This window comes from Macaca nemestrina, chromosome 3 (assembly GCF_043159975.1).
Source record: "Macaca nemestrina isolate mMacNem1 chromosome 3, mMacNem.hap1, whole genome shotgun sequence".
Lineage (NCBI taxonomy): Eukaryota > Metazoa > Chordata > Mammalia > Primates > Cercopithecidae > Macaca > Macaca nemestrina.
Window position 1 is genome coordinate 155,242,276 of NC_092127.1, and position 24,783 is coordinate 155,267,058.

The following is a 24,783-nucleotide window of genomic DNA, read 5'->3' on the forward strand; positions in this document are numbered from 1 at the left end:
GGCCCTCATCAGACACCCAATTTGCCAGTGCCTTGATCTTGGACTTCCTAGCCTCTAGAGCTATGAGAAATAAATGTTGGTTGTTTATAAGCCACCCAGTTTATGGTATTTTGTTATAGCAGCCCAAATAAACTACATGTTAACTCCCAGAAACAGTTTATAGCATGTATGGAACATTAATTATGGTCACCATCAATCTGCATCCCCCAGGCCTGACATACAGAGTCTCCATCCTGAAAGTCTTGCTGCACCATTCTTATGCAATATCTTTTTTCTTTCCCCTGTGTCTCAGGATCCATGGATCAACCTTATGTATACATTTAGGGGCTTGCCGTTGACTGATCCAGCCCACCAAAGCATGAAGCTGAGGACTACTTTGAAAACACACAGAGAGACCAGAAAATGTCATGGCTTAAGCAAAAAACCGCTTCTGGAAATGATTTAAATAAACAAAATTAGACACACAAAAATGGCTCAGCAAAGGAGTCCTGGTGAGCATATTAACATTCAGTTAATACAGGTCTTACCAGAGCAAGAATCAGGTCCAAAGAAATGTGGCCAGAGTCACTGGGAATAAGATGGGTTATTTTGGACATTACTACAACTCAAGTTTAAATTGAAGTTAACATGCTGGAGTTTACCATTTTGGTATTGATAAATTAAGGTTTTGGGGTCTTTTGGGGACGGAGTCTTGGTCTGTCGCCCAGGCTGGAGTGCACCATCATGAATACTTGTAGAGACCAGCTTTGTTAGAGGGGAAAAAAAAAGAAAGAAAGAAACAGAGCAGGCCACGGTGGCTCACGCCTGTAATCCCAGCACTTTGGGAGGCCGAGGCAGGCGGGTCACGAGGTCAGGAGATCGAGACCATCCTGGTTAACACGATGAAACTCCCATCTCTACTAAAAATACAAAAAATTAGCCGGGCGTGGTGGTGGGCGCCTGTAGTCCCAGCTACTCAGGAGGGTGAGGCAGGAGAATGGCGTGAACCCGGGAGGTGGAGCATGTAGTGTGCCAACATGACGCCACTGCACTCCAACCTGGGCGACAGAGCGAGACTCTGCCTCACAAAAAACAAACAAACAAAAAACAGTAATCCTTGCAGCAAGATGTGGATCATTTTCTCAAGACGCCCATGCCCAAACATCCCTCCAGGGATAATTCAAATCCTTGCAGCAGTAACCTACAGGGTCAGGAAGCCCATGGAATCCTGGGCTTCAGCACTAACCAAAACTTGACCTTGAGATTTTTGAAACCTTGGTAGAAATGGCAGAAGTCAACTGTCATTCCAAAGCTTCAGACAGATGATAAACAACCAAAAAGAAAAAAACAAGCACTGCTGCTCCTCAAGGTCCAGAGGACCAAATGCAGCAATGCACTTGGCACTGGGACCTTTGTCCTTCTCTTAGAGTGATTTCTGGAGAACTGGCAGTCTTGGGAGCATCAGGAGATGGCACCCTTAGCCTATATGCTATGGCATGCTCCCAGTAGACAGCCACCACCACTGACAATGATGAGAACCTTCAGATGGTGTTTTTGGCACTGGGTAGCAGCTAAGAAAAGTCAAAGCAGGAGAAAAAGAGCACGGCAGACACCAAATGGTGTCCATAGGTGACAACCAAGTTGTGGGGCCCTTTTAGGACTCCAAGAAATCTTTGTTAGGTGAGGTATTTTCAGGGCAAGAGATGCTGCAGGGTCTGAGGATAAAACAGGATATCTGCATTTCTAATGTTCTGACTCCATTTGTATCTGTAAGGTGGCGTGCTTTGTAACCTTTGGATAATAGCATTACACATTAGGCACAAGGAGAAGGAAAGGAGAAAGAGGTTCAGAACATTGGGAGTATGGAGTAAGGGGATCCTGGCATTAAAAAAAAGAAAGCCTCCTTAGAAACTAAGATAGGGGCTGCAATGTTACCAAGGAACAGGAACTGATAGGCGAATGCCAAGGCAGCAAGTATACAGCATGACAATGACGCCTGGAATGTTATAGGCTTGGAAGTTTTCCTAATCCTTGTTTAATCTCCTGGGAGGTTTTTTTTTTTTTCCCCATAGAAATACATCTTTAATTCCATAATGAAAATCAAGAGACAAATAGATTATATGTTATGGCCAACTTATGAGATATCTATTGCATTAATGAGTGGGCATCTGTACTTAAAAAGAGAAGGAGTTCTAGATGATGATTATTTAGCCTCTGAGGAAATTGCCTTCAATTTATTTATTTGACAAATATTTATCAAGCCTGGCACTCTTGTCTGTAATGGGGATACTGCAGTGAGCAAAAGTCTCTGCCTCCACAGAGTCTACATTCTAGTGAGAGGTAGACAATGAACAAAGGAAACAAGCAGAAGGGATACTGCAAAGTGATGAAGGCTGCAGAGACAAAGCGGAGGGTGTTAGTGAGTGTAGGGACAGGGCAGGAGGGTCTCATTGAGAAGGCAACATTTTGATCTCTCACTCAGGGCACGCTTGCTCACACTGAGAATTTGATCAGAGATGTAAAGGAGCTGAAGGAGCAACCCCCGTGGATCTGAGGGGAAGAGAGTTCCAGGCAGAGGAAACAGCAAGCTCAGAGACCCTGAAACAAGGCTGCTTCTCGAAGGCTCCAGAAACAGCGAGACTGATGTGGATGGACTGGGGTAAGCACAAGAGGGTGAGATCACACACGTGGGGAAAAGAAAGGCGATCATAATGGGCCTCTGCAGTGTGTGTAAGCTTTAGCTGAGTGAGAGGGGAATCCACTGATGGATTTGAGCAAAGAAGTGACAAGACCCCATTCACTTTTTTTTTTTTTTTTGAGACGGAGTCTCACGCTGTTGCCCAGGCTGGAGTGCAGTGGCGCGATCTCGGCTCACTGCAAGCTCCGCCTCCCGGGTTCCCGCCATTCTCCTGCCTCAGCCTCCTGAGTAGCTGGGACTACAGGCGCCCACCACCGCGCCCGGCTAATTTTTTGTATTTTTAGTAGAGACGGGGTTTCACTGTGGTCTCGATCTCCTGACCTTGTGATCCGCCCGCCTCGGCCTCCCAAAGTGCTGGGATTACAGGCTTGAGCCAACGCGCCCGGCCGACCCCATTCACTTTTAAAAAGAATCACACTGGTGGTAGCACTACAGGTGCTGGATATTATTTGACCTGAAGCCACAAAAGAAAAAAAGATTAAGACTTAAACTTCCAAAGAGTTCTTATCCATCTACTGACTCACCTTCAACATTGCCACTGAGATTTTCCAAACTGGGCTGAGAGATCATTTTGTGAAAATGCATAAAATAGCATTTCTGTCGCTTTAAGCATACAACAGAGATGCACAGCAGAGATGCACAAGGAAGTGCGGGATGGGATAAAGTACTGTCTCTGCAAGACAGGTCAGGTTACGCATATTGGCCGAGTCTGCAGCTTTTGGGCCATGCTCCAAACTCAATTTTCATCCTATTGGAGGTTTGGGGGTCCCGTGCACAGGAGAACGTGAGGTGAGAAGAAAGGAAGAAACAAAAAAACTGTCCTGACCCCAATCCTAAAATTCAGTCTTCATGAAAGAACCTGGAGTTACTGCCCACAGATGCAAGTGTGGGGTCACCATCAGATATCACAGTAAGTGTTTAGGTCCTGGTCCAGAGAGGATCTGCCAGGAACTAAACACTTACTCTGATGTCTGATGGTGACCTCTGGCCCTGGAGATTCTAGGACAGTCGTGATTTCATATATTATGTCCCATTGGTCCCACAGACCACCAAAATGTTCACGAAGAACTTCCCATAAAGCTGAAAACAGGAGTCTCTGTCACAGAGAGAAGAAAGAAGGGAGGCTGGAAGAAGAGGGTTTCTATCAAGAGGAATCAATCCTCAGGATGATGAGGAGGGGGACAAGGGAAGGTTTGGCTAGCGTGAGGATATCAAGTCCTAGGCTGGGACCTCTATTTCTATGTTTCTGGGTTGGTAATTCTGATTTTAAAAGAGAATTCGTGTACATAATGCTCCCCAGGGCCCAGGCACTCAAAAAGGCCAAATCCCTGGCCTCACCCCTGAGTCATCCATTATTAACTTTTAGGAAGGCAGGAGGAGAAAAGCAGGCTTTAGACAAGTTGCATGATATAATTCCATGTTTCAAAAACGTACAAACACACATGCATATGCTAAAAAACATACACACACATGCATACGCACAAACACACATGTATATACTAAAACACAAACACATACACAAACACATATGCATACACTAAAAAACATACACAAACACACATGCATATACTAAAACACACACACATGCATACACACAAACACACATCATATACTAAAAAAGAACACTAAGAAGAATGTAAGTCAAAGTGTTGACAGTTACTATCTCTGGATATTTTTGTTGTTCATCTGTATTTTTTTCCTTTTCAAACAACGAATGTGGATTGCTCGTATTTCAAGGCAGGGAAGTATGTGTTATATGGCAGAAAGGATTCCAATATGAATGGTCCAAATGAGAAAGTTGTTCCTGAAAAGCTAATGTTTTGTCACCTAAATGACACGTGTGGAAGCAGTTCTTGAATCTGTAGTCAGACTTGAAGTCTGGTTTGGGTTTTGGAATATGTGGCCAGCACATCACCCAACCCTAAACAGACTGGTTCGAGCATGGCATGGGCATCAAGGATGGGAGTATGTCTTCCACATCTTCTTAAGAAAATGTGCTGTGTCTGCCCTGTTGTTTCATTATAAGCTTGCCAGTAAAACCACTTCAAATCAAGCGAATAGATTTTTGGAGGGGTTTCACTGTTAGAGAAGGGGCTCCTTGCTATCCCTGTCTAGCAAGATACAGAAAAGTTTATTGTTACATTTTGCTTTCCATCTGCCCCTTTTTCTAACGTTTTTTTTCCGCCCCCCCGAGACAGGGCGTTGTTCTCTCACCCAGGCTGGAAGGCAGTGGTGCAATCACGACTCACTGCCGCGTCGACTTCCTAGGCTCAAGCAATCCTCCCGCCTCAGCCTCCTGAGTAGCTAGGATCACAGGCGCATGCCACCACACCTAGCTAAATATTTTGATTTTTAGTAGAGATGAGGTCTCGCTATGTTCCCCAGGCACTTAAAAAAAATTTTTTTTTTTTGAGACAAAGTCTCACTCTGTTGCCCAGGCTGGAGTGCAGTGTGGTGCAATCACTGCCCACTGCAGCCTCGATCTCCTAGGCTCAAGGGATCCTTCCACCTCAGGCCCCCAAGTAGCGAGGACAACAGGCAAGCACCATTACACTCGGCTATTTTTTGCAGAGATGAGGTCTCACTATGTTGCATAGAGTGGTCTCAAACTCCTGGGCCCAAATGACCCTCCCTCCTCGGCCTCCCAAAGTGCTGGGATTACAGGCATGAGCCACTGCACTGAGGCCTAAATGGGGGTTTTAATTGCATTTATCCTCCCTTACCTCCATTATTATATGCTGGATATTTTGGAGATAATCAGGCATAGGTTGGTGGACCATAAAGAGCCACATTTGAACTTGACCAAGAGGAAAAGGCATTGCCCAGAAATCCTATCCTTGGAGCTAGATGCAATAACTGGATGTGACATTAAGTTGTTACTCTCACAGGAAATGGGTGAGTGTGTTTTGGCTGAACATGGGACAGTTATAATAAATGAATCCATTCTTCTGATTGTATGCATATATGTGTCAGGCAGCCAAGGTATGGACTGTCCTGGTCTCTAATGACAATTATCACATCCCCTCCTTCGGGAATACACCCTCTCCCCTGACTGTAGTAGTAAACATTGGACTCAGGTCAATCAATCATAATATCCATCCTTTGGCACAGAGATTGATTGGTCCCAGAGTAGTCATATGTCCCAAAATAGAGCAAATCAGTCTCCTTTCCTAGGATTTATATACAAGCCTGTGATGAAAGAACTCTCTTGTGCTAGGCTACTAAGTTGAAGCTGTGGGCTCTGACATGTGGACAGGGTCAATCTGCAGCAGGAGAGGCTGAGATGGATCCTCAAAGATCAACTGAGGCAAGCAGGGAGGAAGAGTGGATGCCAGCACCAACTCTTGGTTCCAGCTGCTATTGCCTTGACTGCTATGGTGATTGTTAGCCACACGTTTATCCCAGTTATGTCAGTCAACACATTCCTCTTCTCCTTAAGGTGGTCTGAGTTGGTGTAATGGTTAGTTTTACATGTCGACCTGACTGGGCCACAGGGTGCCCAGATATTTGGTTAAACATTACTCTGGGTGTGTGGTTAGTTTTACATGTCGAACTGACTGGGCCATGGTTAAACATTATTCTGAGTGTGTCTGTGAGGATGTTTCTGGCTGAGATTAGCATTTGAGTCAACAGACTGAGTAAAGCAGGTTGTTCTCCCTAATATGGGTGGGCCCCATCCAATCCATTGGAGGTCTCAATAGAATAAAAATGAGGAGTAAGGAAGAATTCACTCTCTGTCTGTTTTTGGGCTCTGACACTCATCTTCTCTTGCACTTGAACTGGAACTTACACCATTGGTTCTCCTGGTTCTCAAGCCTATGGACTTTTATTGGAGCTACACCACCAGCTTTCCTAAGTCTTCAGCTTACAGATAGCGGATCACAAAACTACTCAATTTCACTATCATGTGAGCCAATTGCTTATAATAGATGTATCTATCTAACTATCTATGTTCTATTTCTCTAGAAAGCCCTGACTAATGCAGTTGGGGCTTACTGATGACACTTGTATCCAAGGATTCAGCTACAATAAACATTACCAAAGAGTCAATGGATCCCAACTCATGTTTCTTTGTCATAAAATAAGCCTAACAAGTTTATTTTTCATTCAACTCCACAGTGATCTTCCATGGCTGCCTGTTCTTTTTTTTTTTTTTTTGAGACAGAGTCTTGCTCTGTTGCCCAGGCTAGAGTACAGGGGCGCCATCTTGGCTCACTGCAAGCTCTGCCTCCCAGGTTCATGCCATTCTGCCTCAGCCTCCTGAGTAGCTGGGACTACAGGTGCCTGCCACTACGCCCGGCTAATTTTTTGTATTTTTTAGTAGAGACAGGGTTTCATCGTGTTAGCCAGGATAGTCTCTATCTCCTGACCTCGTGATCCACCCCCCTTGGCCTCCCAAAGTGCTGGGATTACAGGCGTGAGCCACCGTGCCCAGCCAGTTGCCTGTTCTTAATTTACCTTTGATTGGTGTTGAAAGGCCTCAGGATTACAATGGGGTGTCAAATAAAGAATGTAAACATTTTTTCATTGGGTCCCCGACTTGAACAACATTTCTGAAAGCAACAACTGTTGTTAAGAGAGACTCATGTTTCCCCTGTGGAATTCCCTGGCTACTGAACATAAATAAAGAAATCAGCATAGGAGGGGGATGTCCTGGGGCAACTGAGGTGGGGAGAAATGGAATTCAAGGCTCAGATGAGAACGGCATTTCCTGCGCTACCTCAAAGACCCCAGCACCTGAGAGAAGTGCAACCATGACAAATATGCAGAGTGTAGTCTCTCACCACAGGAACTACCAAAGAAACCAAAAACAGAAACATGCACTGCATAATCTCTAACCTCAGGGGACAACAAAACAGAGAATTGCTGTGTCAATCTCATTTCCTTGTTAGGTGCATTATCATAAGTGGGGGCCTTTCGTTCTGAATGCCACACTTCAGTAACATTTACCCGGCTCCAGCTTCTAAAATATTGAATTCCATAGTAATTTTATTTTTCGCTTTTGATCTTTAATGTTTTGCTCATTTATCCATAAACATGAGCTACTCAGCCAACTTCAAATTCAACAGCTAAGGTTAAAGTCTGAGGCCACCCAGCTAGGACTAAACCAGTAGCCCAAGGAGGACCTTGTGTTGGTGTGTGTAACAATAAATTTTAAATGTCTGTTTTTGGATACCTCCATGTAAGATTTTTTGGTGATGATCCACATCTTGATTTATCTTGCTGCTCTGGTTTAAGAAGAAAGACGTATACAACACTGGGATTTTCCTGGACGTGGATGGTAAAAGTAGTTCTCATAATGTGAATTTTAGAAATCCTCCCATTTTGTCAAAACATTCTGTTATAGGATGGTTCTCACGAGGGGAATTGCTAGAACCACTGTGCAAAGCAGTACTTTGTATCAGTTGATTAATTTTAAAAGTAGCTCATTCAACCAGTTTTGGCAACCAAACTATTTCTGAAATCCAGAATAGCAAAAACCTGAGAATGAGACAGGGAAAAAAAACAGGAGAGCTAAGAATAAGTCACAGTGAATCTCCTGAATCATTGTCAGTAGGGGGAAAGAGAGACCGGGGTGCACCCGAGTCACTCCTCGGTTAGTTCACCTTCCCTGTGCTTCCCCATCAATGCCAAGCTCGGGCCTGGGGCAGCTGGCAAACCTGGCCTGCTTGATCTGCCCACCTGGCAGAGGAGTGAGTTTGTTGTGATTATCCTGCTTTTATAGCTGGGGAAAGTGGGACTCAGAGGTGTCCCTAATTGGCCCAGAGTAACACAGCTTGCCTAGGGTCTCACACATAACAGTGGAACAAAAATTTGGATCCAGGGAGCCAGGCGCAGAGGCTCACGCCTGTAATCCCAGCACTTTGGGAGGCCGAGGTGGGTGGATCACGAGGTCAGGAGATCGAGACCATCCTGGCTAACACAGTGAAACCCTGTCTCTATTAAAAATACAAAAAATTAGCCGGGCGTGGTGGCGGGCGCCTGTAGTCCCAGTTACTTGGGAAGTGAGGCAGGAGAATGGCGTGAACCCGGGAGGTGGAGCTTGTAGTGAGCCAAGATTGTGCTACTGCACTCCAGCCTGGGCAACAGAGCAAGACTCTGTCTCAAAAAAAAAAAAAGTTGGCCGGGCGCGGTGGCTCAAGCCTGTAATCCCAGCACTTTGGGAGGCCGAGACGGGCGAATCACGAGGTCAGGAGATCGAGACCATCCTGGCGAACACGGTGAAACCCCGTCTCTACTAAAAAATACACAAAAAACTAGCCGGGCGAGGTGGCAGGCGCCTGTAGTCCCAGCTACTCTGGAGGCTGAGGCAGGAGAATGGCGTAAACCCGGAAGGCGGAGCTTGCAGTGAGCTGAGATCCGGCCACTGCACTCCAGCCTGGGCGACAGAGCCAGACTCCATCTCAAAAAAAAAAAAAAAAAAAAAAAAAAAGTTCCAAGGTCTGTGCTCTTCATGTGGCTTGGAGAGAGGCCAGTAGAGAACACTAAGCTTTGAAGATCCCTCTGGCAGGTAGTTGCTCATTTTGGATTAAGATATATACAGAGGAGCCAGGCACGGTGGCTCATGCCTGTAATCCCAGCATTTTGGGAGGCTGAGCTGGGTGAATCACTTGAGGTCAGGAGTTCCAGACCAGGCTGGCCAATGTGGCGAAACCCTGTCTCTACTAAAAATACAAAAATTAGTTGAGCATGATGGCACGCGTCTGTAATCCCAGCTTCTTGGGAGGCTGACACATGAGAATCGCTTGAACCAGGGAGGTGGAGGTTGCAGTGAGCCGAGATCGCACCACTGCACTCCAGCCTGGGTGACACAGCAAGACTCTATCTCAAAAAGAAAAAGAAAGATATACACAGAGGACGTAATCTAATTCTATCTAATGAAGATGGTAAAAGCCAATCTTTACCAAGTGTTTCCTGTGTGCCAGGCATGGTTTGTATACACACATTAATCCTTTTATTTCTCAGAGCAATGCTAAGTGGGCACTATTATTATCCCCATTCTTTAGATGGGGAAGCCTACTTACTGACACAGGGATACACAAATGGTAGGTGAAAGAGTCAGCATAAAACCCAACAACTAGGTTGTAATTCCAGCGCTTTGATTAGAACCGAGGTGGGAAAATCGCTTGAGCCTAGGAGTTTGAGACTAGCCTGGACTGTATAACATGGGAGAACCACCATTTCTATAAAAATAAAAAAAATATTAGCCGGACATAGTGGCATGTGCCTCTAGTTCTAGCTACTCAGGAGGCTGGGGCAGGAGGATTGCTTGAGACCAGGAGGTCAAGGCTGCTGTGAGCTATGATCGCACCACTGCACTCCAGCCTGGGTGACAGAATGAGATTCTACCTCAAAAAAAAACAAAAACAAAAACAAAAAACAAAAACACACACATCAAAAATCCAAGCAACTGGCTCCAGAGCCCACGCCCTTAACCTCTAAGTGTTCCTGTTTCTCAGGCACATCTATAATGAGTGGTTAACACAGTCCACAACCTTGTAATTCTAGATTGCATGACCTGGACTTTCATTCAGAACAACATTCATGTTACCCTCCTATTGGCAATAACGAGACACTTGGGACACAAGCAGCTTACAAGTTTCTAAAAAAAAAAAAAAATAGGATCTCTCTCAACTTTACTCAATTGAAAAAAATCTATATTTGAAACCAGATCTGTGTTCTTAGACATCCAGAATGGTTGTGATAATTTCAACAGGCTGAAAATGCAAGCCCTCACAGGTTCAAGGGGTGGGCTCCCCATGGCAAGGGTCATACCCATGGGTCTGTTCTTATCTCCTAAATTCATGGATGGCCATCCTTGGAAAGCCTGGAATCCACTTGGGAAAAAAATAAAAACTAGATCTTTCATTAAAGGGAAAGTAACCTAAGTAAAGCTATTGTCATGCATATTATAGAAAATACATGACTTGATTCATAGAGCACGGTGTGCCTCAAGTCACTGTTTGTTGCAGGTATATCTGTCCAGAGCAATCCTTCTAAATTTTGCCAACTAGAAAAGAGAGATAGCAAAGCATAAAGTCATCTGTCACTTTTGACATTCAAGATTGTCTGTCTGACTCTGTCCTTTCACTTTTCCCTTCCGATTTCACAGAAGGTTTTACAGTTGACTTAGAAATATTTTTATCCCACAAAATGGCTTTTATTAAAAGGTTGAAAGAAGAGCTATTAGTTCACTCAGTCTCAAAGATGCAATAGAGAGCAGTTGCTCTTGTCTACTCAGCTTCCCTTCCTTAGAGAACCATTTCCTCCCATACGCAGTTCTGGAGGTGTCTTATGGCCCAAGCATAGCTCATAACAGGACCTGCTCTCCTAGGCAATGATGCCTGGTCCAAGGATACCATGTGACAATCATCTTTCTGTTGTGAGTTTTAAGCTGGGAAGATGACACTTTATGGCTGCTGGAGGCCATCTTTTCTGCAACACAGAGAGGTGAGACTTGGATGGAGAGAGAGAAAATTCTGGAATCAGTGAGCCCATTTTTCATCCCAAAGACTCTAATTCCTGCAGTCCTCCTTTCCTGTGAGAAACCTTAGCATTCTTCCAAGCTGAATGAGCCAATAAATTTCCCTTTGTACTTAATCTAGTTTGAGTTGGATTTCTGTCTCTTGCAACCAAGAGCCAGAATGTAAAACACTAAAAGTTTAAATCTCTTCCTTAACCTCTCAAAGAAGGTACCTGTGTAAGTTAAATGTATTTCCCTCTCTTAAAAAGGACTGAGTTTCTTTTACACCCAGTAAACCTGTCATCTTGCTAGCCTCAGTCCTCTTCGCATTAAATCCATTTCTTTCATTTTCACTTCTCACTTAGCCCAGACTTCAAGCAGATGTGATTGCTTTCTAACTGCAGTAACTTACTTTGTCTTTGGGGAGACAGAAGATACTCAGTTTGCTCATAAATAGCAAAATGCTCAGGCATCCCAATGTGTACTTGCTTTCCACTTGGTAACCTTCATACCATGATGAGTTTATTCTAGTGACATTGCCAGTGCTTCAAGCAATCGTTTTCAAGATAGTTGTATATTAAAATCACCTGAAGAGATATTTAAAACACCAATATCAAAGTCTCACCTCAGAAATTCTGTGATAATTGCCCAAGTATCAGTATTTTTCAAAATTCCTCCAGCTAAGGTTAAACCAGCCAAGGTCAAGATTGGCTGACTAAAAATATGTTCATATATGTCTTTAGTAATTTTTATGAGTGATTCAACTAGAATAACTTATTCTCTGTCCACGCTTTTGGTGGTAGTGTCAGAAAAAGCTTGGAGGTATTAGCCCTATGTAACTGTCCTTCACCATTTCCTGGGATGTGCTTGAATTCATTAAAGCATATTGGATATTTCTAGAGATGTGATGGAAATGAGCAAGGGATCCTGTTCTTTTTTTCTGAGACAGGGTCTCACTCTGTTTCCCAGGCTGATGTGCAGTGGCGCGATCACGGGTCACTGTAGCCTCAAACTCCTGGGCTTAAGTGATTCTCCCATCTCAGCCTGCGAGTAGCCGGGACCACAGGTGCATGTCACCATGCCTAGCTAATTTTTTTAATTTTTTATAGAGGCAGTGTTTTGCCATGTTGCCTAAGCTAGTTGCACTCCTGAGCTCAAGCGATCTGCCCACCTCAGCCTCCCAAAGTGCAGACCCTGTTCTTAATAGCCACACATTGGCCCTTTGTTCTGCGGTCTCCTAAGAACCCACTCTTCATGCCCAAGTGTACATATCTGTTGTGTATATTTAAGTCTTCTGTCAATATATATGAAATCATACGAGTTCTGATAGACTTGCAAAAAAATCAAATACTTGACCTTTTTGGCATAACTCATTCTGATTAACAGAGATCATATAACCTATATATGGTACATGATTATCATATATGTATATATACCATACACCTATATATATGGTATATGTATTAGTTTGCTAATGCTGCAGTAAGTACCACACTGGGCATGGTGGCTCATTCCCAAAGTGCTGTAATCCCAGCACTATGGGAGGCCGAGGCAGGTGGATCACCTGAGGTCCAGGAGCTCGAGTCCAGCCTGGCCAACATGGTGAAACCCATCTCTACTAAAAACACAAAAATTAGCCAGGCATGGTGGCGGACACTTGTAATCCCAGCTACTCGGGAGGCTGATGCAGAAGAATCACTTGAACCCAAGAGGTGGAGGTTGTAGTGCGCTGAGATCACGCCACTGCATTCCAGCCTCGGCAGCAAGAGTGAAACTCCAACTAAAAAAAAAAGAAGTACCACAAACTGGGTGACTGAAACAACAGAAATTTGGACAGAGACAGGCACATAGGGAGAATGTAATGGAACATGAAGATGGAGACTGAGGTAGTATTTCTACAAATTGAGGAACACCAGAGATTGCTAGACAACCAACACCAGAGGGTAAGAAAGAGTCATGGAATGGATTCTTTCGCATGGCCCTCGGAAGGAACCACTCCTGCTGACACCATTTGGTTGAATCTTGGTTGGATCTTGGATTTGTAGCCTCTAGAACTCTGAGACAACAAATTTCTGGGTAAGCTATTCCGTTTGTGGCATGGCAGCCTTTTCTTTTCCCTTACGGAAAATAAAAATCCATGACTTTGCAATCATTCACTTTGATGCTGGAGTGGTGGGAAGAAAGACCCACAAGTTTGAATTACCTGAAAACAATAAATTAAAGGATCACTGTTGGTCTTCATGCAATATATAAAGTCTGTTACCAGCAACTTTTTGGAGACCAAAGAAGAGGTTAAAAAAAAAAAGTCCTTGTTCTTTCCTAGCCTAGAAAACAGATCCAAAAAGTTCAGCTGCCTGGACATTTCTTATATAAGTCAGTTAGATTCTTATCACAATTTTAGAAGCAAAATCATACTTCTATTGGTTTCCCAAAACTGGTGCTTACAGAAGTTTTGTTAGTAAACTGTGAAATACTCCAGGCAACCAGAACACCAGACAAATCCAGTTGTTTTCTTGGTTGGGAGCAAATGGCATGCATCAATTTATAAAAATTCTAATAAAGCATATAATGTGTGATGTTACAAAACCTCAAGTTGCCAATATTTAAGATTATATTTCAGTGGCTCATTTCAGAAGCTTCTCTATGGAAGTGGTCCTCCTGTGATGGTATGGAATAAAACCTTGGCTTAAACACCAATTACCATTATGAACTGATCATTTCCTGTTGCAGCACAGTACCCAGAGAAAGTTAAGAGTGGCCAGGATGGAAATGGATCTTGATGGAAAAGACTGCAAACTCTTTTTAGGAATTAAATCTCCAACAGTTTGACTTGCTGTTATCGTACCTTCTAAACTTTCTCTTCCTCTTTTCTCCTTTTTTCCTCCTGATTTTAGTATCCAATTTTATTCTCTTAAATATTTCAAGTGGCTGGGTACAGAGGCTCATGTCTGTAATCCCAGCACTTTGGGAGGCCGAAGTAGGAAGATCACTTGAGTCCAGGAGTTCAAGACCATGCTGGGCAATGAATTGAGACCCTCTCTCTCAAAAAACAAAAAAAAACAAAAAAAAAATGTTGAGGATGGTGGCTCAAACCAGTGATCCCAGCTATATGTAAGGCTGAAGCAGGAGGATTGCCTGAGCCCAAGAGGTCAAGGCTTCAGTGAGCCAGATTTACACCACTGCACTCCAGCCTGGATGACAGAGCGAGACCTTGTCTCTAATAATAATAATAATAATCATCATCATCATCATAATGATAATAATGAAATTAAAAAACAAAATTAAATATCTTAAGCTCATACTTATGTCCATGGTGCTTTCAGCTCTTTGGGAGGAATGTTCCTTTAGGAGTTGGAAGAAAGTGAAAAATAGAGAATAAAAGTAACGTTAAAGTTATGAAACTTGACAAGGTATATTTGCTACACTGATAAAGAGAAGAATATTGAGCTAACTTCTTCAATGATTTGCTTGGTGACTTAGGGGGAATTTCTTCAGTTCTCTGAAGGGAAATAGCCACAACATCATAATATTGGAAGGGTCAACGGACAAATAAACTAATCCATTATCAAGACCCAATTAGCCAATAGTCAATTCTGGAGTTGATGGGAAAGAGATAATCTCTTGCACACAGTTGACAACTGCTGGTGGCCAGATAGACACTGTAAAGGAAAAACCTGCCAGAGAATGAATCAGCACCAAGAAAACTGGAGGCAAGAATGGACAGGGGTAGATTACTAACAACAGCATGTGAGCACCCACGTCTGCAGATATATCTCTCGTCTTCATGGGTATTCAAGCCATAAACATGTTTGCTTAAGTCCATTTGAGTGGAATTCTGTCACTTGCTACTAAAAGAGTCCTAACAATTCTAGGATTCTATTAGTGAAAAAAAATAGTAATTAGATCAAAGATGACTGTCCTCGTCTACTCTTTAAAAGGATTCCAAAAACGTCTTAGAAACCATCATGGGAAAGTATAGTGTTAAGATATATATTGGTTTTCATCCACTGTTCCTGGCTCATAACTCTCATAGCCCTTGTTACAATCTTTTGTTACAGTGTTGAGTATGTTAGGCCTCAGGGGTAGACCTCAGGAAATGCAAACTCTGACCTGCCCTCCTCTCACCTGCCCCAAGGCTGAACTTTAATCTTCCCCCAACTTTTCTGACTGTGGGTCTTTTTTTTTTTTTCCAAATCCCCTATTCTGAGAAGCATGAGCGTGGGTCTTAATACCCTTGCCAGAGAGGGCCCCACTCTATATACTGGGAAAAGGAATGCTGACATCATGAAGCTTCTACAAAAACCCAAAAGGGACTGGGTTCCAAAATCTTCTGGATAGCTGAGCACGTGGAGGTTCCTGGAGGGTAGTGTGCCCAGGCAGGGCACGGAAGCCCTGAGCCTCTTCCCTCATATCTCACCCTACACGTCTCTTCATCTGTACCCTTTGGAATATCCTTTATAGTAAACTGGCAAACGTAAGTAACTATTCCCCTGAGTTCTGTGAGCTGCTCCAGCAAATTAATTGAACCCAAAGAGGGGGTCATAGGAACCGCAACATGAAGCCAGTAGGTCTGAAGTTCCGGAGGCCCGGACTTGTGACTGGTATCTGTGGGGGGGGGCAGTCTTGGGGACTGACCCTTCATCCTGTGTGATCTGATGCTATCTCCAGGTAGATGGTGTCAGAACTGAATTGACACCAGCTGGTGGCCGGTGCTTGGTGGTAGAGAAAACCCTCCACACGTTTGGTCACAGAAGTCTTCTATGTTGATGAGTGTTGTGGTGTGACAGCAGAGGAAAAACGCAGTTAGAGTTTTTCCTAACCCAGAAGGAAAGATAAAACTGTTGTAGATTTCATTCCAAAGCGAGGAAGGAGGGGATTAAGCTTCCTCTGAATAGCCGCAAGGGCCAACAGTTCTGAGAAGCAAAGACGTAAATTTGTGTTCAACACAAGGAAAAAATTTCCACTGTCGAGAGCTATATAAAGCAGAACAGGTTGCTCTTGAATGCATTCCGGATCTGCCCACTTCCTTCCATCGTCACTGCCGCTACACTGGTCCAAGCAGTCTTGGCTCTTATTTAGACTGCTGCCAGGGCTTCATCATGTCACTCAGTCAGCAAATATTTATTGAGCCTCTTTTATATGCTAAGCATTATTTTAGATGCTGTGGACTCTGTAGAGAACAAAACAGATAAAATCTCTGCCCTGAGGGAGTTTGCATTCTAGTCAATGGAAGCTAATAATAAACAAGAAAATATACAGCGTAACAGATGGTGATAGGTGTCAGACAGGAAAGGATATGGGGGGGCAGGGAGGAGCAGGTAAATCAGCTGTAAATAGGTGACCACTGCAGGCCTCACTGTGAAAGGGATACAAGAGCAAAGACCCAGAGGAGATGAGGGCCAGAGCTATACAGGTATCTGGAGAAACAGTATTTCAAGCAGAAGGAGCAGTGACAGCAAGAATCCTGCATGAGACAGGATATTTTTAGCCGGTTCAAGACCAGTGGGGCTGGAGAGAAGTGAGGGAGGGAAGGAGTGAGAGACAGGACTAGCCGGATTTCCTAGGCCGACTAAGAATCCCTAAGCCTAGCTGGGAAGGTGACTGCTTCCACCTTTAAACATGGGGCTTGCAACCTGCAACTTAGCTCACACCCGACGAATTAGATAGTAAAGAGAGCTCACTAAAATGCTAATTAGGCAAAAACAGGAGGTAAAGAAATAGCCAATCATCTATCACCTGAGAACACAGCAGGAGGGACAATGGTCAGGATATAAACCCAGGCATTCGAGCTGAGCTGGCAACGTCTACCCTCTTTGATCCCCTCCCTTTGTATGGGAGCTCTGTTTTCACTCCATTAACCTTGCAACTGCACTGTCTTCTGGTCCATGTTTGTTACCGCTCAAGCTGAGCTTTCGCTCCCTGTCCACCACTGCTGTTTGCCGCAGTCACAGACCCGCCGCTGACTTCCATCCCTCCAGATCCGGCAAGGTGTCTGCTGTGCTCCTGATCCAGCGAGGTGCCCATTGCCACTCCTGATCAGGCTAAAGGCTTGCCATTGTTCCTGCACGGCTAAGTGCCTGGGTTCGTCCTAACCGAGCTGAACGCTAGTCACTGGGTTCCACAGTTCTCTTCCGTGACCCATGGCTTCTAATAGAGCTTTAACACTCACCACATGGCCCAAGATTCCATTCCTTGGAATCCGTGAGGTCAAGAACCCTAGGTCAGAGAACACAAGGCTTGCCACCATCTTGGAAACAGGCCGCCACCATTTTGGAAGCGGCCAGCCACCATCTTGGGAGCTCTGGGAGCAAGGAACCCCTCCCCCCACCACCATAATAGGAGTATAAGAAATGAGGTCCCAGAGGCAAGGGGTAGTGACAGATCATGAGAGGCCTTAAGCTGTCAATTTTAAGGACTCTGCTTTTTACTCTAAGGAGGAAGACCAGAGAAGGCAGAGTGGAGACCACATTTTACATATATGTGTGTGTGTGTGTGTGTATATATCTTTTTTTTTTTTTTTGGAGACGAATCTCACTCTGTCACCCAGGCTGGAGTGCAGTGGCGTGATCTCGGTTCACTACAAGCTCCGCCTCCCGGGTTCCAGCGATTCTTCTGTCTCAGCTTGCCGAGCAGCTGGGACCACAGGTGCATGCCACCACACCTGGCTAATTTTTGTATTTTTAGTAGAGATGGGGTTTCACCATATTGGCCAGGCTGGTCTCGAACTCCTGACCTCGTGATCTGCCCACCTTGGCCTCCCAAAGTGCTGGGATTACAGGCATGAGCCACCACACCCGACCCACATGATTATATTTTAAAAGGATCACTCAGCTGCTGTTTTGAAAATAAATTGTCTCCCTGCTGCCAATCTGATCCTGTAAAGTTAATTGTCCACAAAGCAGAATGAATCTTTTAAAATACTATGAAATTACCCAGCAATCCACTCCCAGACGTTTATTCCCCCAAAAATAAAACTCACGTGCACATAAAAACCTGTGTTTGTTCAGAGCAACAATAATTGTAACAGTTCAACACTGAAAACAACCAAAATGTCTTCCAACAGGTGAACGGTTAAAGAGCCTGTGGTACATCCATACCATGGAATCTGCATGCCCCCATGGAAAAATCATTTACACATTTAATTCAACATTCCTTTATTCCACACCAATCTGTGCTTCCCTTTGAACACTATAAGGGCCCTGAGTAATTACGTTTAATAAAATCTTTAACACGTGTTCATTTTTATGTCTGTATGAGAGTCACGATTTTAACTTTTCTGAAAACATCATTTTTTAAGAACATAAATCTGGTCATGTCATTACCTCCGTGTAACTACCTCCAAGACTTCCCACTGCCTTTAGAATAAATCCCCCAAGTGTCCCATGATGTACAAGGCCCTGCACAGCCTGGGCCCAGCCTGCCTCTCTCCTCTCCTCCTTGCTCTGCCCCTTGCCACGGCAATTCCCATGGCTTGCCCTCTTTCAGCTCCCTGAGAACATCAAGCTTGTTCCCATCTTATGGTTCTTATGGCTCTTGCACCTATAGTCCCTTAGCCTGGACTGCTCTTCTCATGGGCGGCTTTTTCTCATGAGTGAACTATTGTTCCACCGCAGAGAGATCATCTCAGTCACACTCTATCAAAAGTACACCCTTGCCCTATTTTTTTTTTTTTTTTTGAGAAAGGGTCTCACTTTGTTGCCCAGGCTGAGTGCAGTGGCACGATCTTGGCTCACTGCAGCCTCAACCTCCTAGGCTCAAATGATCTTCTGGCCTCAGCCTCCTGAGGAGCTGAGACTACAGGTGCTATTAGCCACCATACCTGGCTAATTTTTTATTTCTGTGGAGATAGGGTGTCACTATGCTGCCCAGGCTGGTCTCAAACTCCTGGATGCAAGCGATTCTCCCACCTTGGACTTCCAAAGTGTTGGGATTACAGGCATGAGCCACCAAGCCCTGTCTCCCATCCTGGTTTTTCATCATAGTTTGTTTAGAGACAGGTGTAGCTCTGTCCTCCAGGCTGGAGTACAATGGCACAATCATAGTCCACTACAGCCTTGGACTCCTGGGCTCAAGTGATCCTCCTACCTTATCCTCCCAAGCAGCTAGAACTACAGATGCATACCACCTTGCACAGTAATTATTATTTTTTTGTAGAGACGGGATCTCACTATGTTGTTCAGGCTGGTCTCAAACTCCTGGGCTCAAGTGATCCTCCCCACTCAGCCGCCCAAAGTACTGAGATTACCAGCATGAATCACTGCGCCTGTCCCTAATCATAGTTATTTCTATTTGAAATAATGTTTTTTAGTTAATTACTAGTTTGTTTACCTGTTCCACCTAAATCCATAATAGTAGGACCTTGTGATCTGGGTTAGCATTATATCCTCCAGTGCTTAGAAATGTACCTAGCACATGGTAGACACTCAGTAAATATTTGTGGAATAACTACCTGGGGAAATAAGGTCCCTGAAGGTAGCAAGATCCCCATCAGTGGAGGCATTTAAACATGGTTTGCACAACCACTTGCCAGGGCCATCGAAAACTATGGGCAGAGGCTCAGTCACAAGAATAAAAGACTGCAAAGGTCCCTTCTAGTCCTGTGTACCTATGATTACATAGCCACCACACCTTTTTTGCTATGCAATGGGAAAAGCACAGGAGTATTCCTAAGTCATTTTGTACCAAATGATAGCATGCATAGTCCTGTTCCTGCTGCAATATCATCTTGGCATTAAAATGTTGAAGCTAATCAGACATTTAATTTCAAAGTGGAAGGTCATTATCTTGTCACAAAATTTTATTCCAATTACTTTTTTTTTCTATTATACGAAATGAATTAAAAGTAGCACAAAACATTGGGAGATCAAACAGTCAATCAGAAGCTCATTAAATATCATTGAAATTGGTGCAATAAAAAGCATTTCCCATGGCTGAGTTATTATTTAAAAGCTACATTCTGGATGGCTCAAGGAATTGACATGCTGCCAATCAAAAAATTACCCTGTCCATAAATAGCCCTTGGCTTTTAAAAGTTCACTCTCTCTCTTTTTTTTTTCTGAGATAAGAGTAAATATCTAAAAAGATTTAAAGCATGGGTGTAATTACTATTCTATCGGCTCCTATGAGACCCCCAAGACATCAGCAAAGTCACTATCTGATAATCTAGGCCACAATTTAGAGCAAGATGCTCACAGAGTGCTACCAGTAATTTTATAAACACTTAAATACATTACATCGATGTACAATACTCAGTTAAATACAATCTCAGGCAGGGATTAGTGGTCAGTTATAATTTTAAAATTGCCTTCAACTCCACACTTAGAATAAATGCTCACTTTGTTTTTTAAAGAGCGATTCTTAAGTACTTCATTTTTCTATGAACCCAGGACCCAGATATAGGTGACTGCCCACATGAAAATCTGAAAGCTGATCATTTAAAACTTTTAAATATTTTTCCTCTGGGAACCTTCCCCTCCCCCAACTTTTAAAAAGCTAAATGACTAATTTGATTATTTCAGTTTCATAGAAATGATCACTTTTTGATGTAAAGGACAGCAGGTCCTTTTCAATAGAAAATATACAATAGAAGTATTGTTCCCAGTCTCTTCAGGTGTTTAAGTGGTGAGGAGGATATACATTTAAAACTACATAGAAGAGAAAGCCCCCAGGTACAGGAAATTACTTCTTCAGAAGAACTAAAAGATTTCTCCCCTCTAAACGCCCCACACTGCCACCACCCCAATTTCTTTTCAAAAGCCAGGACTTATTGGCAAATTATCTGGGAGTAAAGTGGGAGGAAAACATTTCAATGCAAAATTCAGAACTGCTTTATAGAAAGGAAAGTGTGGGGAGGTTTGTTATCATTTATTTCCTCCAGTATATCATTCAATTTCAGCTGTCTCACGTCTCAGAAGTAGCTCCCCCATTTCTCACTTACGTGCCTAAGAAACATCTCCCTGGCATCTCATTCTCTTTCTCTGTCTTTCACCAGCATTTCATTATTTCTTAACTGTCCCTCTCATGCTTGTCTCCTTTTCCTAGTGATCCACGTGTCCTCATTTAGCAGTTTTCAGAAGCCAGGGAGAAACATTGCAAATAATGTTAAATATGATTAATATCTTGAATTCCTTGAAATATGACATGCATGAGTTACAATGAAACCTCTTTTATTTCCCCATGAAATGCTTTTGCATAATGAGAAAGAAAATGTCCTCTATGCCCTAATCAGCCCTGACAGTTCCTGGACTCCCAAATACTTTTATTTATGGCATTATTTATTTCATCTCTAATAAATGGATGGGAGGGGGGTGGAAGCACAGCACCATCTGAGGAAGCTGCAGGAGAGAGGGAGACAATCTAGGGGGGAATAATACAGAAGCTGAACCAGCAAGGAAGAGAGAAAGAGCTTCCAAAGGAAAGGAGACCAGGGAAAGAAGAGGCCGAAAGATGTGAACCCCCAGAAGAAAATGGGTCACCTTCCAAAGAATAAAAGGAAGGCTCTGAAAAGGAAACAAACTCCAGAGTGCAGAGATGAGGGTCCTACACCAAGGAGCACCCAGAACTCTGACCTGGAGAACGAAAAAGGAAGGCTGAAAAGCAACCCTGCGGCAGGGTATGCTGGTTGGCCTAGAGGAGGAGTGATCTGAGATAGGGAGCAATGGACCCTCTGCTCCAAAAAGTGGCTGGGAGAGACAGGACATCTGCGCCCCATGGAGGATCTTCCTCCAAACCAGAGATCTCTCATTCAAACGGCTACTGAAATTGGGCACCCTCCAGACCCTCGCCGGATGATGCCAGTTGCAGTGAGTAAGACAATGAAGGAGTGAGTTCTCGAGTTACCTTGGTCTTGCAAGTACATATACACATATTAAAAATGACACTGTTGAAAGTAATCACCTCAAAGGGAGGTGTCAGGTCATTTCCCCACTCAATTGCACAGAGTCTACTGGGTATGAGAAGTCAGGAGCTGAATTCAAACAATCCGGATGCGTCAGTGCAACACAGCCACACACTCCCGAGTATCTGACTTTGGGCAATTCCCTTCGGCCTCTCTGCGCCTCGGTTTTCTCATCTTTATAATGGGGGGTGGGGGGAATGATGGTGTCATGCACATTCTCAGGGCCCCTACGGGAAACAAATGAAAACGTGAAAAAGTTCTACGCCCTGCGCGCTTTTACGTTCCGCATGAGCTTAGAGGCCGCGAGGCTCGGGGAAAGCAGGACCCCGGAGCCCTGTAAACACCGCGCGACCACCTGGGCCAAGATCTTCAAGAGGTTCTTTTCAGAAAGATCGGAGAGCAATTCCCGATTGGTAGAAGAACTTGCGGTAATACGCGCGTACTCTTGACGACCCCGCCCCAACCACTAGCCCCTCCTCTGTGCAACCCCGAGAGTTTGGGGTCATGCAGGGGGCGCCAGGAGCTCATTTAGGAAGCCGGACCCCGCCCGCAGCCGCAGAAGCCTCGAGTCCACATCTGGGTCTCTAAAGTCTCGCCGTAGCCAAATCCAGGATCCCCACCTTCTTCAGCAGTTCCCGGGAGCCCTCCAGGTCCTCGCTTTCCCCCTTCCCCCCCTCCCCGTCGGAGGCGCGGAGCCGGCGGGCAGACCCCGCGGGCGGCTGCGGCGCCAGGCCCCGCCCCGCCCCCATTATCATTAGCAGATATTACCCTAAACACTTGCTCTTTACCTCCTTTCTCCCTCCAGGCATTGGCGAGGCGGCCTGTCAATCAGGAGCTCGGGCGGCAGCCCCCCGCGCGGGGGCTCGGCGATGCCAGCCTCAGCGACAGGCGGCGGCGGCGGCGGCGGCCACGGCACAAACACACACCCTCCCACACGCGCGCACCAGGGCAGAGCCGGCGGGCAGGCGGCGGAGGCACCCTCGGAGCCCGGCGCCCGGCGGGGAGGGGACGTGCTCCGGGGGACCGGCCCCGAGGCGCCGGATGGAGGAGGAGATGCAGCCTGCAGAGGAGGGGCCCAGCGTCCCCAAAATCTACAAGCAGCGCAGCCCCTACAGCGTCCTCAAGACGTTCCCCAGCAAGAGACCGGCGCTGGCCAAGCGCTACGAGCGACCCACCCTGGTGGAGCTGCCGCACGTGCGGGCGCCCCCGCCGCCCCCGCCGCCCTTCGCGCCGCACGCCGCCGTCTCCATCAGCAGCAGCGAGCCGCCGCCGCAGCAGTTCCAGGCGCAGAGCTCCTACCCCCCCGGGCCCGGCCGGGCCGCCGCCGCCGCTTCGTCGTCGTCGCCGTCCTGCACGCCCGCCACATCCCAGGGCCACCTGAGGACTCCGGCGCAGCCGCCGCCCGCGTCCCCCGCCGCCTCGTCGTCGTCCTCGTTCGCCGCCGTCGTCAGGTATGGCCCAGGCGCGGCGGCGGCCGCCGGCACCGGCGGCACGGGTAGCGACGGCGCCAGCCTGGAGCTCAGCGCAGGTACCAACTCTCGGCACAACTTTCCTTCCCGCCACGGCCGGGGGCAGCGGGAGGGGACCCGGGAAGGAGAAGCGGGGGCCCGCCGACACTCTTCCGTGCTGGGCCGAGTCGGGACGTCGGGGCGCACCCTGAGGCCTCCCCGCGCGCCCGGAAACTTCCTGAGGATTCTCCAGCGCCGCCACGGCTGGGCTTCCGACGGCGCGCGCTTAACAGGTGGCTCCGCGGCTTGGATGCGGCACCGGGAAGCACGGCTGTGGCGGTCGGCTGCCGGGATCGCTTGGGCGTGGGCTGGAGTGGGGCCGGACGCCCCAGGGGGATAGCGGCGGCCGCTACGGGAAAAGCTAGAGCTTCTCGGGCCGCCTCGCTGGGACACTCTAGTACTGCTTCACTTTTTCCGTCCGCTTCTTCCCTTTCTTCTCCTTACTCCATTTCTTTCTTCTCTCCACTTCTCCTTTGCCTTCTGGTGCTTTCTTCGCCACCTCTTTGATGCACTCACACTATCGCAGTCCACGCTGGTTGGCTCTCAGCTGCGTTTTTCCTTATGTCTTTTTATGTGCGCCTGTGTTTCTCGGGTGCTCTCTGTCTTGCTCTGTCCCTTTCCCCTCCCACCTTCTGGTTGTGAGACTCGGGGCCCCGCGTCTGCCACGCCGTGGACTTCGCGAGGCGCGGGGAACCAACCCGTCCCTCCTCCCTGCCCTGGAGCCGCAGACACTCTGCTCCCACCGCCCACGTCGTCGTCCCCGCCATCCCCTGGTCCCTGCCCGCCGCGGGGCCCTGCCCCTCCCGAGCATCTCGCCTGAGCCCTGCAGAAACACCTCGTGGTGAGCACCCACCCTGGGGTCCGCGACTCCTCTCCTTTATCCCGAGTCCGCGGGCGCTGCCGGGGCAAAGCAGCCCACTGCCTGCCTGTAGGGAGCAAGATGGGCTGGTTGCGAGGCCACAGCCTGAGGCCTGAGCCCAAGGGACCTCTCCACCAGCTCCCAGTGGGTGCAGCCACATTTATCCGCCCATTAGAACTAAAAGTTCCTGCCAAGGCCTTTTATGACACTTTGGAGCCCCCCAAATCCTGCATGTCAGTGAATCTGATACTCTTTTTTTTTTCCCCTGTGGGAAATAGAGTGTTGTGTCTAAATGAGTTATAGATGCCTCCACTAATAAATCTGTTGTTTGTCAATATTTTGACACATGAAGGATGGGTTTTGAAAAAGAAAACCTAA

The 24,783-nt window shown here is 46.1% G+C and overlaps 1 protein-coding gene across 2 annotated transcripts in view; it reads left to right on the forward strand.

Moving 5' to 3' along the window:
- The first annotated feature begins 23,079 nt into the window (after window positions 1–23,079).
- Window positions 23,080–24,783, forward strand: part of LOC105487704 (BEN domain containing 4) — a 47,320-nt gene continuing 45,616 nt past the window's right edge. For both annotated transcript variants that reach the window (XM_011751249.3, XM_011751250.3), the window contains exon 1: window positions 23,080–23,566. In XM_011751249.3, coding sequence (XP_011749551.2) covers window positions 23,080–23,566 — 487 coding nt within the window. The remainder of the gene's footprint in view (window positions 23,567–24,783) is intronic.